An 11,908-nucleotide genomic window follows, 5' to 3' on the forward strand; every position below is an offset into this window, starting at 1 on the left:
TTCTGAAAATGTCCACTTTGTATTTAGTTATGTAAATCAAGTCACTTCCACAGCAACAATCACACTTACCAGCTCTCTTTTAATCTGGTTGACAATGTTAGTTTTTCTAGTTAACCTCATAAAGTCTCATAAAGACTCATATTTTCCTTTTTCTTTAAATTTAATATACGATGACTGTCCATTTCAGTAAGTACACTTCCTTGTATTTACACTTTTAGGAGAAGTTTGTAGTTCAACAATTACAGACTGTAGTTTCTCTGCATACTTTGTTAGTCCCCTCACAGGACCACCACAGAGCAGGTACTATTTTGGTGGTGGATCATTCTCAGCACTGCAGTGACACTGACATGGTGGTGGTGTGTTAGTGTGTGTTGTGCTGGTCTGAGTGGATCAGACACAGCAGTGCTGCTGGAGTTTTAAACACCTCAGTGTCACTGCTGGGCTGAGAATAGTCCACCAACCAAAAATATCCGACCAACAGCGTCCTGTGACCACTGATGAAGGACTAGAGGATGACCAACACAAACTGTGCAGCAACAGTCTCTGACCTTACATCCACAAGGTGGACCAACAAGGTAAGTATGTCAATAGAGTGGACAGTAAGTGGACACTATTTAAATACTCCAGCCGCACTGCTGTGTCTGATCCACTCGGATCAGCACAACACACACTAACACACAAATATCACATCAGTGTTAATGCAGTGCTGAGAATGACCCAACACTCCAATAATACCTGCTCCATGGGGGCCCTGGCCATTGAAGAACATGGTAAAAGGGGGCCGACAAAGCATAAACAACAACTATAAAGCGTATAAAATTAAAACCATCTTCATTCGGTCCTTGAATGGCGCAACATTTTCTTGTCATTTTCTTAATGACCACTACTCTTATTGGCTGCATGTCCAACTTTTTAAGCTATTTACACTGAGAGCCAGCTAAGCATGTCGTTAAAAAGATATGTTTAATGTAACACCTTGAAATAGCTTTGTAAGAAGCTCTTTACCTGTTTGCCTGCTCAGATAATGGTAATATCTGCTAGCTTATGTAAGCACCAAGCTAACAGCGATAAATCGTTATATTTTATAACAGCTCTCTAGACTGACAGATATTTAAATCCTGGCTGCAATATTATTAGAGCCTTTTAGCTCAGCTACATGCCCAGCTTACTCTAGTGAGAACAGTATATGGTCCAATTAGCTTAACAAAAAAGAGTCAGCTGAATCAGTCAATAATAGAAAAATGTGATGTTTTTCGATATCTGACATGGCATCACTGTTTTACACCGTCCTGTCAGTCAAGGACATCCATAGGTGAAACTGCAGCTGTGATGGTAAAGTACAAAGGCTGGGTGAGTGGGTGTGTGTGCCATGCGCCCTGATCAGAACCGCGAGAGCCAGTGAGAAGATGGGGCCTGAACCCCAAACACTACCGAGGGACGGCAGCAGGAGGACGTCAGCCACCAGAGAGGGGAAGGCAACGACGACGGCCACGAGAGGCACGAAGGCAAGACGCGAATCCTGAACTCCGCTGCCCAGGATCCACTTCCTGTTCCGCAGCAAGGCCACTGGATTACACCTTATGTAGATCCAGGCGGCCAAGCTGGGGAGCAGGGGCTGCAACAGGAAGGCAGAGCAATGAGCTCTCTGTCTCTCTCAACTCAGGTGCTCTCATCAGATCAGATCAATACCAGCTGGCTCTCATTAAGGGCAGCGTGAGCACCTTTTAAAAAGGACTGAAAAGTCTAGCGTTGAAGCCACTGAAAGGTGGCCAGCTTTTGGTTTGAGTTGTTTGTTTGGAGTGGAAAATAAAGTTTAAAACAAAGTTAGAACGGCCGCTGCAGACGTTTCTCCTGCCTCCAGCATCCTTTTCGGTCCTTTTTAGTCCTTTTCTCAAAACCAAGCTTTTCGGCTCTTCAGTCTTTTCTGCTGCTTGTCCCTCTTCTCCCTCTCTCTGTTCCATCTCCGCTCTTTTTAAAAGGTGCTCACACTGCCGACGCCAGTTCAGCATCAGCTGGCTCTCAATAAGGGCAGCATGAGCACCTAAGCTGAAAGGGAACAAGAGCTCATTGCTTCGCCTCCCCACCACCACCCTTGCTTCCCAGCTCAGCTGCCTGGATCGAATGTAAGGTGTAGTCTAGCGGCCCCGCTACAGAAGAGGATACAGGGCCTGGGTGGCGGAGTTTGGGATTCGTGTCCTGCCTTTGTGCCACTTATGGCTGTCGTCGTCATTCCCCCCTCTCTGGTGGAAGACATCCTCCTCCCACTGTCATTCATGGCCCTCGGCTGTGTTCGGTGTTCAAGCCTCGCCTTCCCATTTATGAACCCACATTTCAGTTCCTCATTCTTGTTACTTATATATTAGTATCAGAGCATTGTTAAATAATTTATAGCAGTTAGTGAACAGCTTAATACTGCAAACTAAATAAGTCTAGGGTTTAAGGTTTAAAAGTGACACTGAGCTTGAAGACCTTGAAACTGAAATCAGATAATTCACTTACCCAGAAACAAAAAGTCATAAAGGCAAATGGGCTGTTGATTTTCTTTTTTTGCTGAGCTCACAGTCCTCAGCAGAGGCAATGTAAGTAAGATGCATCATTCATGTGTGCAGCAGCGGTCACAGTGAAACCACAAAGAGCAAGTGAACTACTCCTATAAAGTTTTTGTGCCTCGCCTCAGGTTATTTATATGCCCACACAAAATGCACAGCCATTATCATAAAACACCATGCACACACTTTTTTTGTATTTTTTATTTGTCTCAATATACAAATTCAGATGATTCCTGTTGGTAAATATACAAATGGGACCGTCAACCAATAAATTTGTATGTTTGCCTTAAGCATGTGTGGGATTACATTAAATTTGAAATTAGAAACAAAGCACTGAAATACAAAGCTCAAATATTTCTAATCTGCAAGCTTCATTTTTAATTCACTTATAATCTGAGATTTCTGGTATGAAGGGTGTTTGCCAACATGGCAAAAAGAGGGGAAATCTGTGAGCACTTATGAGGTATTATGCAGTATAATGCATATATAGCAGAAAGAAAACAAAATGGGACAAATATACTACTTCAGCTAACTGTTCATCTGTTCCATCTGAAATGAAAGCCTGTCTTTGTTTAAAGGGCCCATATCACAGGAAGAACAGAAAACCAAATTCATGTTAAAGTTATAAGGACTGTTTTAGACTGAACTACTTTTTAAATGAGGCAAAAACAGGTCAGCCAATCAGAACGAGAGTTCATTTAGACACAGTCATATGCAAAAGTTTGGGCGCCCTGGTCAAATAACATTTTTTGTTGATTTTCTAAGTGAAAATAAAGTGAACACAACCTGCACAGAGAACCCACTTCTGCACATTTTTATGCACAATTCTTGTTTAATTGTTGAATTTAACATACTGGAAAAATTATGGCGACATTTTATATTTTATGTCTATTTTTTCAGATATGTTAAACCAAGCAAATACATAGAAATTGTGCACCAAAACTAACAGAAAAATGCCAGAATAGAAAGTTTGTTAACTGTAGAGGATGTGTAGCTTATTTTCATTTAGAAAATTGACAAAACATATTGCATATTGGTCTTAAAGTGACCAAAGTAAATTATGACTGTTTTTGGTACATAAAACCACACAAATGTCATATACGGATCTAAAATAAATGAAAACTGTAGAATAAGTGCACTGTTTTGCCTAGAAAAAGGGTTTTTTTGCATTAGAATGTTTATGTATGTTTGTGGAATCTCTTTACATCATATATGCAAATGCAAATGTGCTTTGGAAGAATTTTGGTGCACATTTGATGAAATTGGCCACTTTCATGTACTTTAAATGTGATAAAACATAAACTGTACTGTGACAGCTTTGAATATGTTCTTCTTTAAATCAAATGTTAAAGTACAGAAGCTCATAACATATGTGGTATATCAACATTGATATATACGTGTGTGTATGTGTGTGTGCTGCTCTCATACACTTGCCAGGTCACGTGGGTTTAGGATCTTTCCCATTAAGAGAAGTGTGCCCGATGGCTCATCTCGAACCAAGAAGAGGAAGGGGCGGTCCACACGGTAAGAAAGGGCCAGTGACTGAACACTGCCAGTCGGAGTGGTGCTGGCATACTGGCTACCCTCTGGAGCCGTCTCCATGACGACTTTGTGACGGACTGTGCTCAGCTTCGCAGCCTGTGCAGAGATTTTGATGAGGTCTGTGTTCTCCAGCCATTCAGAGAGCCCTTGAAGTGAAAATGCAAAAGGAAGACACAAAAAGTAATGCATAATAACACATTACAATACTGTAAAAGAGAAAGTGAGGAGAAAGAGTTAAACCACAGTGAACTACATGCAATTGACCTATCCATGTTGTGCGTTCCTTCATAGCAACTGTTGCTAAGTTGTATATGCATTACAGAACATTGGAAAAAAATACATTCAGAATACATACAGATAAGCACAAGCTAATTTCATCAACAGATTTGTTATTCATCAGTTTGATCTTTCGTGCATCTGTACAATCAAAGTGGTAGAACTACATGTAAATTTGAGTGTAATGTTTTTAAAGTGCTTGTGCACAACTAAATATATTTAAAACAAATTTAATTGCAATTTAATACACTTTTCAAAAGATGTGATCTTATTTTTTATGCACGCACTCATAAAAACAAATGCTGTGACCATTAACGTTTCATTTATTCACATAATTCTAACATTTTAAGACATTTTGTTTCATTTTTTTCTTTTCTTTTCTAATAACCATGCACTACTTGTTAACCCCAAACGAGGACAATCATTGGCTCACAAGCAAATGAGCCAATGCTTTCCTTTTTCTTTTTATTTTCTATTGGCTCACTATTGAAACATCTTTAAAGATCACAGCGCTTCATGTACATTATACATATATCTAATGGCAGACTGAGGGGTGTCTTTGCAAATTCTATGTTAACTTATATGTACAGTCTTTTAGATTCCTTTTATATAGATAGGAATAATATACACATTCGAAACAAGCAAACCAAATGCATCTGTCTGTCTTACCCAGCCCAGAGAGAAGGCCCAGCAAGTCTGTGCTGTAGCTGAGTTTAAGCACAGGAAGGGTGAGCTGCAGATGAACTGAATGAAGAGTGTTGGCCAGGTCCTGAACAAACTCTGCTGTCAAAGCCTCCTCAACCAGAGTAAAGTTCTGAGTCACCTCATCAGGCAGGAAAAAGTACATGCTCACTCCATCCTCCATGGGAACCTGCACTATCTGCAGTGAAGAGTGTAGGACAGACAGACTGTAAGCTGGTCTGTTAATGTAGATTAATTCATTCAGCAAAGCACGTAAATTTGTATTATTTTAATATGTAAAAGTATCCTCTCCACAGCGATTGTAACTTTCCAAATATTCTTTCCACTTTCAACATGCATTATCTGAAAACGGTCTTCCTAGTCTATAAACCAGAAAATCTTACTCTCAGGAAAACTCTAGCACTGCTGTTTACTACAGATGATACGTTTACTACAGATGATACAATTCACACAAAAAAAATGCATAAACTGCATAGCAGCAAGCACCTAACTGGGTGCCAGCCAGTTATGCCATCTTATTTTGTTGAGTGCAAAGCCCTCTGCCCACAGTCGGTGGTAACCGAACCCTTTTCTTTAACTGTCTCAACCATCATACTTGAATATGTACTCTATGGTGTTGTACATATCACTGCCATAACAGTACATTTCCATTTTTGTTTTGTTTTTTTTTAATTTTATGAGAGCACAGCTATGTGAAGTGAAGCACACTGCAGAACAGAAGCGGTATCCACACCACTGCCACACCACATGCGGTGCATTTCTGTGTTGCAGTGTGCTCCCTTTATATTAGACATGTGCAGCAAGGAGCATAGTTTTAAGCTTCAAGTCTATTGTTGCCACTTTCCTCTGACAGCTTGTGCAAAACACTCCCGCAAGGAGCTGATGTAAAAGCAAATGTTCCAAATTAAATGTTAGCCTAATTTGTGCTGTTTCATATTTCCTGTTCAATGACACGTCATGCAGTAGGCTAGCCAAAGTTAAACAAAGTTAGTCTAAAGCTAATAGAAAAACTCTTGCTTTTCACTGGGATATTAAATTAAGCATGAACGTTATATGGTAAAGGCTATATGGTTCGCCTCCCTATGGATACAACAACACTATCTCATAGTTTTTTTTTACAGTCTTTTAAAGTGTGGCTCTACTGTTTTGCTGGTCTATTCCAACTTGTGTAATCTTCATTATCATCATCTTGCTCAAGTTGTAGAACACATGGTATTAAACATACCGTGCAGCCAAGGTCTGAATCAATGCCCATCTTGACTGGATAATTCGATTGCTGCATTACTGCAATGCGAGCTGGTGCCTCGCCATCCAACCGGAACTCATCCATCTTACCCGCCTGGCTGAACCTGGTTATCCATTTCCCTACAATCAAACCACGTTCAGATATTACTCAAACATCTTTGTTTTTTTTTTGGTGCATAATGTGACAAGAAAATCACTGAAAATCTTCACCATTAATGAAGATCAGTGAACACACACACACACACACACACACACACATCATCTAAACACCCTGGACAGGTCGCCAGTCCATCGCAGGGCAGACAGACAGACAGACATACACATTCACACACACACTCACACCTAGGGGCAATTTTAGCATGTCCAATTGGCCTGACTGCATGTCTTTGGACTGTGGGAGGAAACCAGAGTACCCGGAGGAAACCCATGCAGACACAGGGGAGAACAGATCACTGAACAATGAATCTTAATTCAACAAAACAGTAAAGCACTGAGTAACATTTATAGTTCAATCATTGACAGAATTAGATCTCTATCATTAGCACAGAAGAGTAGTAACCAGTCACATTTACTCAGTTACATGTACTGTAGTAGAAATGTGATGGATTTGTCCTTCTCTGAGTATTTACAAGGTAAGAATACTTTAACTTAAACTCAAGTATATTTGTGAGGAAAATTAATCTACATTTCACCGAGTTCCATTTTAGACATTCACACTAAGTTTTTAATACCTGCTTTCTTTCTTTCCTTCTTTCTATCTAGCTTACTCACTCGTTTGTCCTGTTACTCACTCACTCATGTTTAGCAGCTAAATATTCTCCACAAGGGGGCATTATTAGCACTCAAATAGTTTCTAGTGATTGAGAAGAGAAGTGATTTGCATCAGTGACACTGTGTGTTGGGTTTAATTTTATTCCGTTTTGCTGGTTCAGAATCTTGATTCCTTTGCTGTGGCACGTACCAATCAAATGCTGTTTTTTATGTGTCCATGTAAATCAGTGAACTTAATAGGCAATCTACCTTTGAAGTAGGCTGCTCCCGCAGGCACTACATCAGAGTTACGTGGAAGAGGAGTTGCAAGGACACGGTCCACTTTACCGCCTGTCTGCTGTTTGAACCAATCGTTGACAGACTTTTGGTCCCGGGGTCCACCCATGAGCGTTTGGGGGCGTTCCCCGTACTGCTTCTCCACTGCGTTCAGGTACTCCAGCTTGAGACGCAGTTCTCCAGAGAAAAGTAAAATATAAAAAGGTGCATGAATGACATTAACATAACTTATTTATAAATGATGTATCATGTAAATAATAACACAATAGGTATAAAAATACAAGAAGTGTAAATGTTATGCATCAATGATAATTCAACTACGTTTCTTTTTCCGAAATAATATTCTAAGGCCATTTTTGAATGCAAAAATCCCTCAAAAATATATTCTTATCGTCTATCTTTTACTACTGTGTAAATGGTTCCTCTAGTCACATTAGTGTATTCAGTGCATCTTTTTATTTAATTCTCAAAAGTATTACCAAAATAATCAAAGTTAAATCAGAAATTTATGAGGCACTGAACTGTTTCGTAAAGAACCATAATTAGATCAAATAATTGCATGGACAGATATATTCTTAACCTTTACAACTTTTTACATCCATCAGTAGTGGTCTTCTCAGAACTATAATTTTTCAAGTACACTCACTCCTGGCCAGTAAGAGGCGCTCTACAGAGCTGAAGCCCTTGGCGGAGGCTCTTAGAGAGGTCAGCAGGTCTCTGAGAGTGTCATGGAGCTGGATGTCACGCAGGTTGTGGTAGCGCAAGACCCGTTGCAGCTGCTTCTCTGCGCGCTCTGAAGCTCCTGAAACAACACAACAACGAAAGTGTCCACATACAGTATGTCCAGTATCCGGTATTATATCTGGTATAAACTATGTAACCTGAAGCAAAGCATAGGTTAGCCACTGCAAGCTTTGCAGTGACAATTTAAAAAAAACACTCTTCAAAGTAACTGACACATATATTGATGTCTCTGTGCACAGTCATAAGCAAAAGTTTGAACACCCCTGGCTAATTACATGTTTTGTTTATTTTCTAAGTGAGAACAAGGAAACGAGTCCTCTACAGGGAACTTAAATAAGGTATTTCTATTTATTTCTATTTCTATTATAGTTTTAACACTTTGAAAAAAAACCCATAAAATATAAACTTTTATACAGGCCACATTTTCTGTTTAATTTTTTCCCCAATATGTTCAATCCAGCAAATAATCAGTAATTGTTCATTAAAAAGTGTGTTCTCTGTAGAGGATGTGTTAACGTACTTATTATCACTTCAACTAAACATGTAATTTTACCAGATGTGCCTAAACTTTTGCAAATGACTATACGCTAGCTCAAGAGAAGTAATGGTAGCTAAATGCATGGCCCTGCACCAAAAGCAAATCCATATTATTCAGTGTGTGTGTGTGTGTGTGTGTGTGTGTGTGTGTGCATTGATGTCAATCAAACACCTAATCTGAAATCATGTAAATGTAATACTTACTATGACTTTTAATTGTAATTTCAGGCAACTCTTGACACTCTGGCAAGAGTGACGCTTTTTTGGCTTGTTTAGTCAGACCTACAGTTCTAAAAGGCGAGGCTTACCCATGGAGAGCTGTGTGAATGCTGCAGAGATGCTCACTGGGGACAAGAGGACGCTGGCCTTGGGGTCGCGGGCAGCCAGCTGACGGAACAGGTTGTAGCCGAAGTCAGACATTGCAGCGGCCAGCTTTGTGCGCGGGGTGGTGAAGAGGTCAACTACCTCCTCCTCACCGCCACCCTCTTCTGCATCTGTCTGTGAGAGGAGTCACAGGGTCACTGCTAGGGTCATCACAAAACCAGAATTTTGACTTTGATGGTTCAGATGGTTACAGTCTAATATATTTGGCTTTCACATTCAAATGCAGTCTGTTTATCATTACAAACTTCTCAAATGTTAAAATAAATAACTAAATAATTAAAAAAATGGGCTCTTGCAACAGGTGAGGGGAGGGTAAGATTAAGACAAGGACTGCCAATATATTTTAACATTGATTACACTGTGCTTAAAAGAAATTTACAATGAGTTATACCTTACATTGACTGTTTCTAGAAGAATAAGGTCCCTTTACCAAATAATAGAGAGAATGGCAACATGGTGTTAGTCTATTCAAATGAAGAACTGAAAAAATCAAAAGTTAGTGTACTGAAGTTAGGGATGCACTGATTTGGAAATTGTGGGCCGCTATTCTGATGTTTTTCATGTGCATATCTGCCAATATCTGGGGGCAGGATCTGGAGGTTACAGGGTGGACTTACCTCCTGAGCACTGGAGATGGAGAGAAGACCCCAAAGACACAGCAGCAAGGCTATCCTCTTCATCATGGAGCTGTAAAGAGATGCTACACATAATATACAGAAACACTCATGAGATAATGCAATGTTCTGTGTGCATCCCAATAAGTGTCTACAATAAAAACACAGCTTGCCAGTTTCAGCACCTCCAGCTTCAGTGAACTGCATTTGGAATCAGAACATTGTGTGATCTGTGATCTCGCTTGCTTGGGCAGAACCAGACAAGTACAATTCACAAGCAGGCCAGTGCACGTTATGTGAGTCAGATGAGGCCAATTTAGAGTGAAATTATACTTGGAAAAGTTGAACTTGATGTCTGAGGTTTGCTTTTTGAGTGCCAAAAAATCTGACTCACTACCGAATATTTTGGAAAGGGCGCAGCATGGCCTTTACAAAAGCTTTGATGTAATTTAGCTAAAGATATACTTCAAGGTGGATTCCCTACAGCATTTTTCAGCAGAACTCTCTCACTCCTTTTCTTTGTGCAGAACATCTGGTTGTCATTGAGGTTGTCTAAGTTTCCTACTGTGAGAGTGGAGAACGTCCATCATTTAAGCAGAAACCACATCTGACTCTAAGTCTCCCCAACTCATTCATTAACCCTCACCCGTTCCTTCACCGCCAGAATAACTTCACTATCAGGATGTCAGGTATTACTGCCACTGAATTTTCCAAAGGAAACAGTTGGCAACATGTTCCACTTTGAAAATTCATTGGCACAGGAACAGATCTGAAAGCAAGAATCCACAGACGTGGCTACTGTTTGGAAATTCCTACAATTTGGCTCCACCATAATGAGATATGATTGCAGTTCAAGGCAAAATGGGTCCCTGAAAAGTGATATCTTAAAGAATTAAGAGGTACGTGGCAGAGATGGCACGACACAACATTTTTTCTGATACCGATACCTGACTTGATCTGTTCTTCTCCTTAAAACTACGAAAATCAGCTATTTTAATGGAATCACTTCACTTGAAGAAAATAAGCATCTACAAGTAGGGTGTCATTTTCAGGTCTGTGCTCCCTCTAAACTGTAAGTACAGAGCAATGGTTGTATAAATCAGTTTGAAGCTTTGACACCTCTAGATCCATGTTACAAACACAAGTCTGTGGCCACCTCACTCGTGCATTCGTTGCATTTGTAATGTAGCTCCATTTTTCCCGTTTACAGAAAGTTTTTTAATGGCTCATCAAGTCATGCAGTAGGTTTATCATATCACATTGTACTTATTTAATTAGTGAACCAGCAAAAGTGCTCTCGTTTCACGTACAGCAGAAGATCAAATAAACACAGTACGACTAGAGCATTTAAGCAGTGCACTGTTACATTCCAGTGACAAAATACAGAAGATGAACCGCAACTGCTTTTTAGTTCCACAAAACGGTTTCAGTTCAAACGTCAAGCAAAGACATAGCGGTTTCAGTGTATAAAGGACAACTAACTTGTATTTGTACTGTTTAATAGACTAACCTGTTTTCTGCTAGGTCTTCACTGCTCCTCCGTGGCACCGCTCTCCACGCCAACTTCACACATACACAACTTTTCCAGCCGTTCAGACCCGCCCTCAGTCTGCTGACGCTGAGAAGGTGGTCTGCTGCTCCGAGGGCTCGGTGTGAAACGAGCCTCTGCTGAGGTAAACAGTATGGCTGTTCGATTCCAGACACTGGGGAGTCGACTCCGACTCCGATTCCAACAAAAGAAGTGGATTCCGCATAATAATCGATTCTCAATTACAGAAATCAAGACGTAGACATAGAGAAGGAGATACAGCAAAATAGAAAGTGGGCTACAGTTGATACCACATCCTCAGCTGTTTTTCGGGGACGCCTTATATCAGCTTATTATAGGACCTATTTCATTTGGAGGGCTAAAGCTAGCCAAATTAGCTTAGCTGTTAGCTATCAGGGTCTAGGCTAAACTACCTGATTTTCCTCCGTCAACTTTGGGTGGGTTGATGTTTCTGCGCTGGCAAACTGGATTAAAAGCCACGTTTGGTTACATTTTACTTTGTTTTCCACTATGACCAAATTAAAACACTGTGAATCTACTGATGAATGTTTTGTGAAAGGTCGCTTTTTCAGGCAGGCTGTCTAAGCAGAGTCTCTTTCAGTCACAGTAGTGTGCGCGCGCAGATGCGGGAAGACTCGAACCTCTTTGTGTGGAATCTGTGTGGAATCAAAGCTTTGGAGTCGACTCACGATTCCCAAAATACCTGAAATCTGAGAGTT

The 11,908-nt window shown here is 40.3% G+C and overlaps 1 protein-coding gene across 2 annotated transcripts; it reads right to left on the reverse strand.

Annotated features, from left to right (window-relative positions):
* Positions 1-2,735: 2,735 nt before the first annotated feature.
* serpinf1 (serpin peptidase inhibitor, clade F (alpha-2 antiplasmin, pigment epithelium derived factor), member 1) lies at positions 2,736-11,283 on the reverse strand. Of its 2 annotated transcripts, none has more exons than XM_036588101.1 (8): positions 11,151-11,283; positions 9,644-9,713; positions 8,951-9,140; positions 8,008-8,163; positions 7,335-7,538; positions 6,295-6,434; positions 5,037-5,247; positions 2,736-4,237 (listed from the first exon to the last, which is right to left on the reverse strand). In XM_036588101.1, exons 2-8 carry the CDS (start codon positions 9,707-9,709, stop codon positions 3,972-3,974), a joined length of 1,233 nt encoding a protein of 410 aa, XP_036443994.1. In that variant the 5' UTR covers positions 9,710-9,713; positions 11,151-11,283; the 3' UTR covers positions 2,736-3,971. The 2 variants fall into 2 exon arrangements, with proteins under 2 accessions (XP_036443994.1, XP_036443995.1); XM_036588102.1 differs by having other exon boundaries at positions 9,644-9,726.
* Between the last annotated feature and the right edge of the window lie 625 nt (positions 11,284-11,908).

This window comes from Colossoma macropomum, unplaced genomic scaffold (genome assembly GCF_904425465.1).
Source record: "Colossoma macropomum unplaced genomic scaffold, Colossoma_macropomum, whole genome shotgun sequence".
Classification (NCBI taxonomy): domain Eukaryota; kingdom Metazoa; phylum Chordata; class Actinopteri; order Characiformes; family Serrasalmidae; genus Colossoma; species Colossoma macropomum.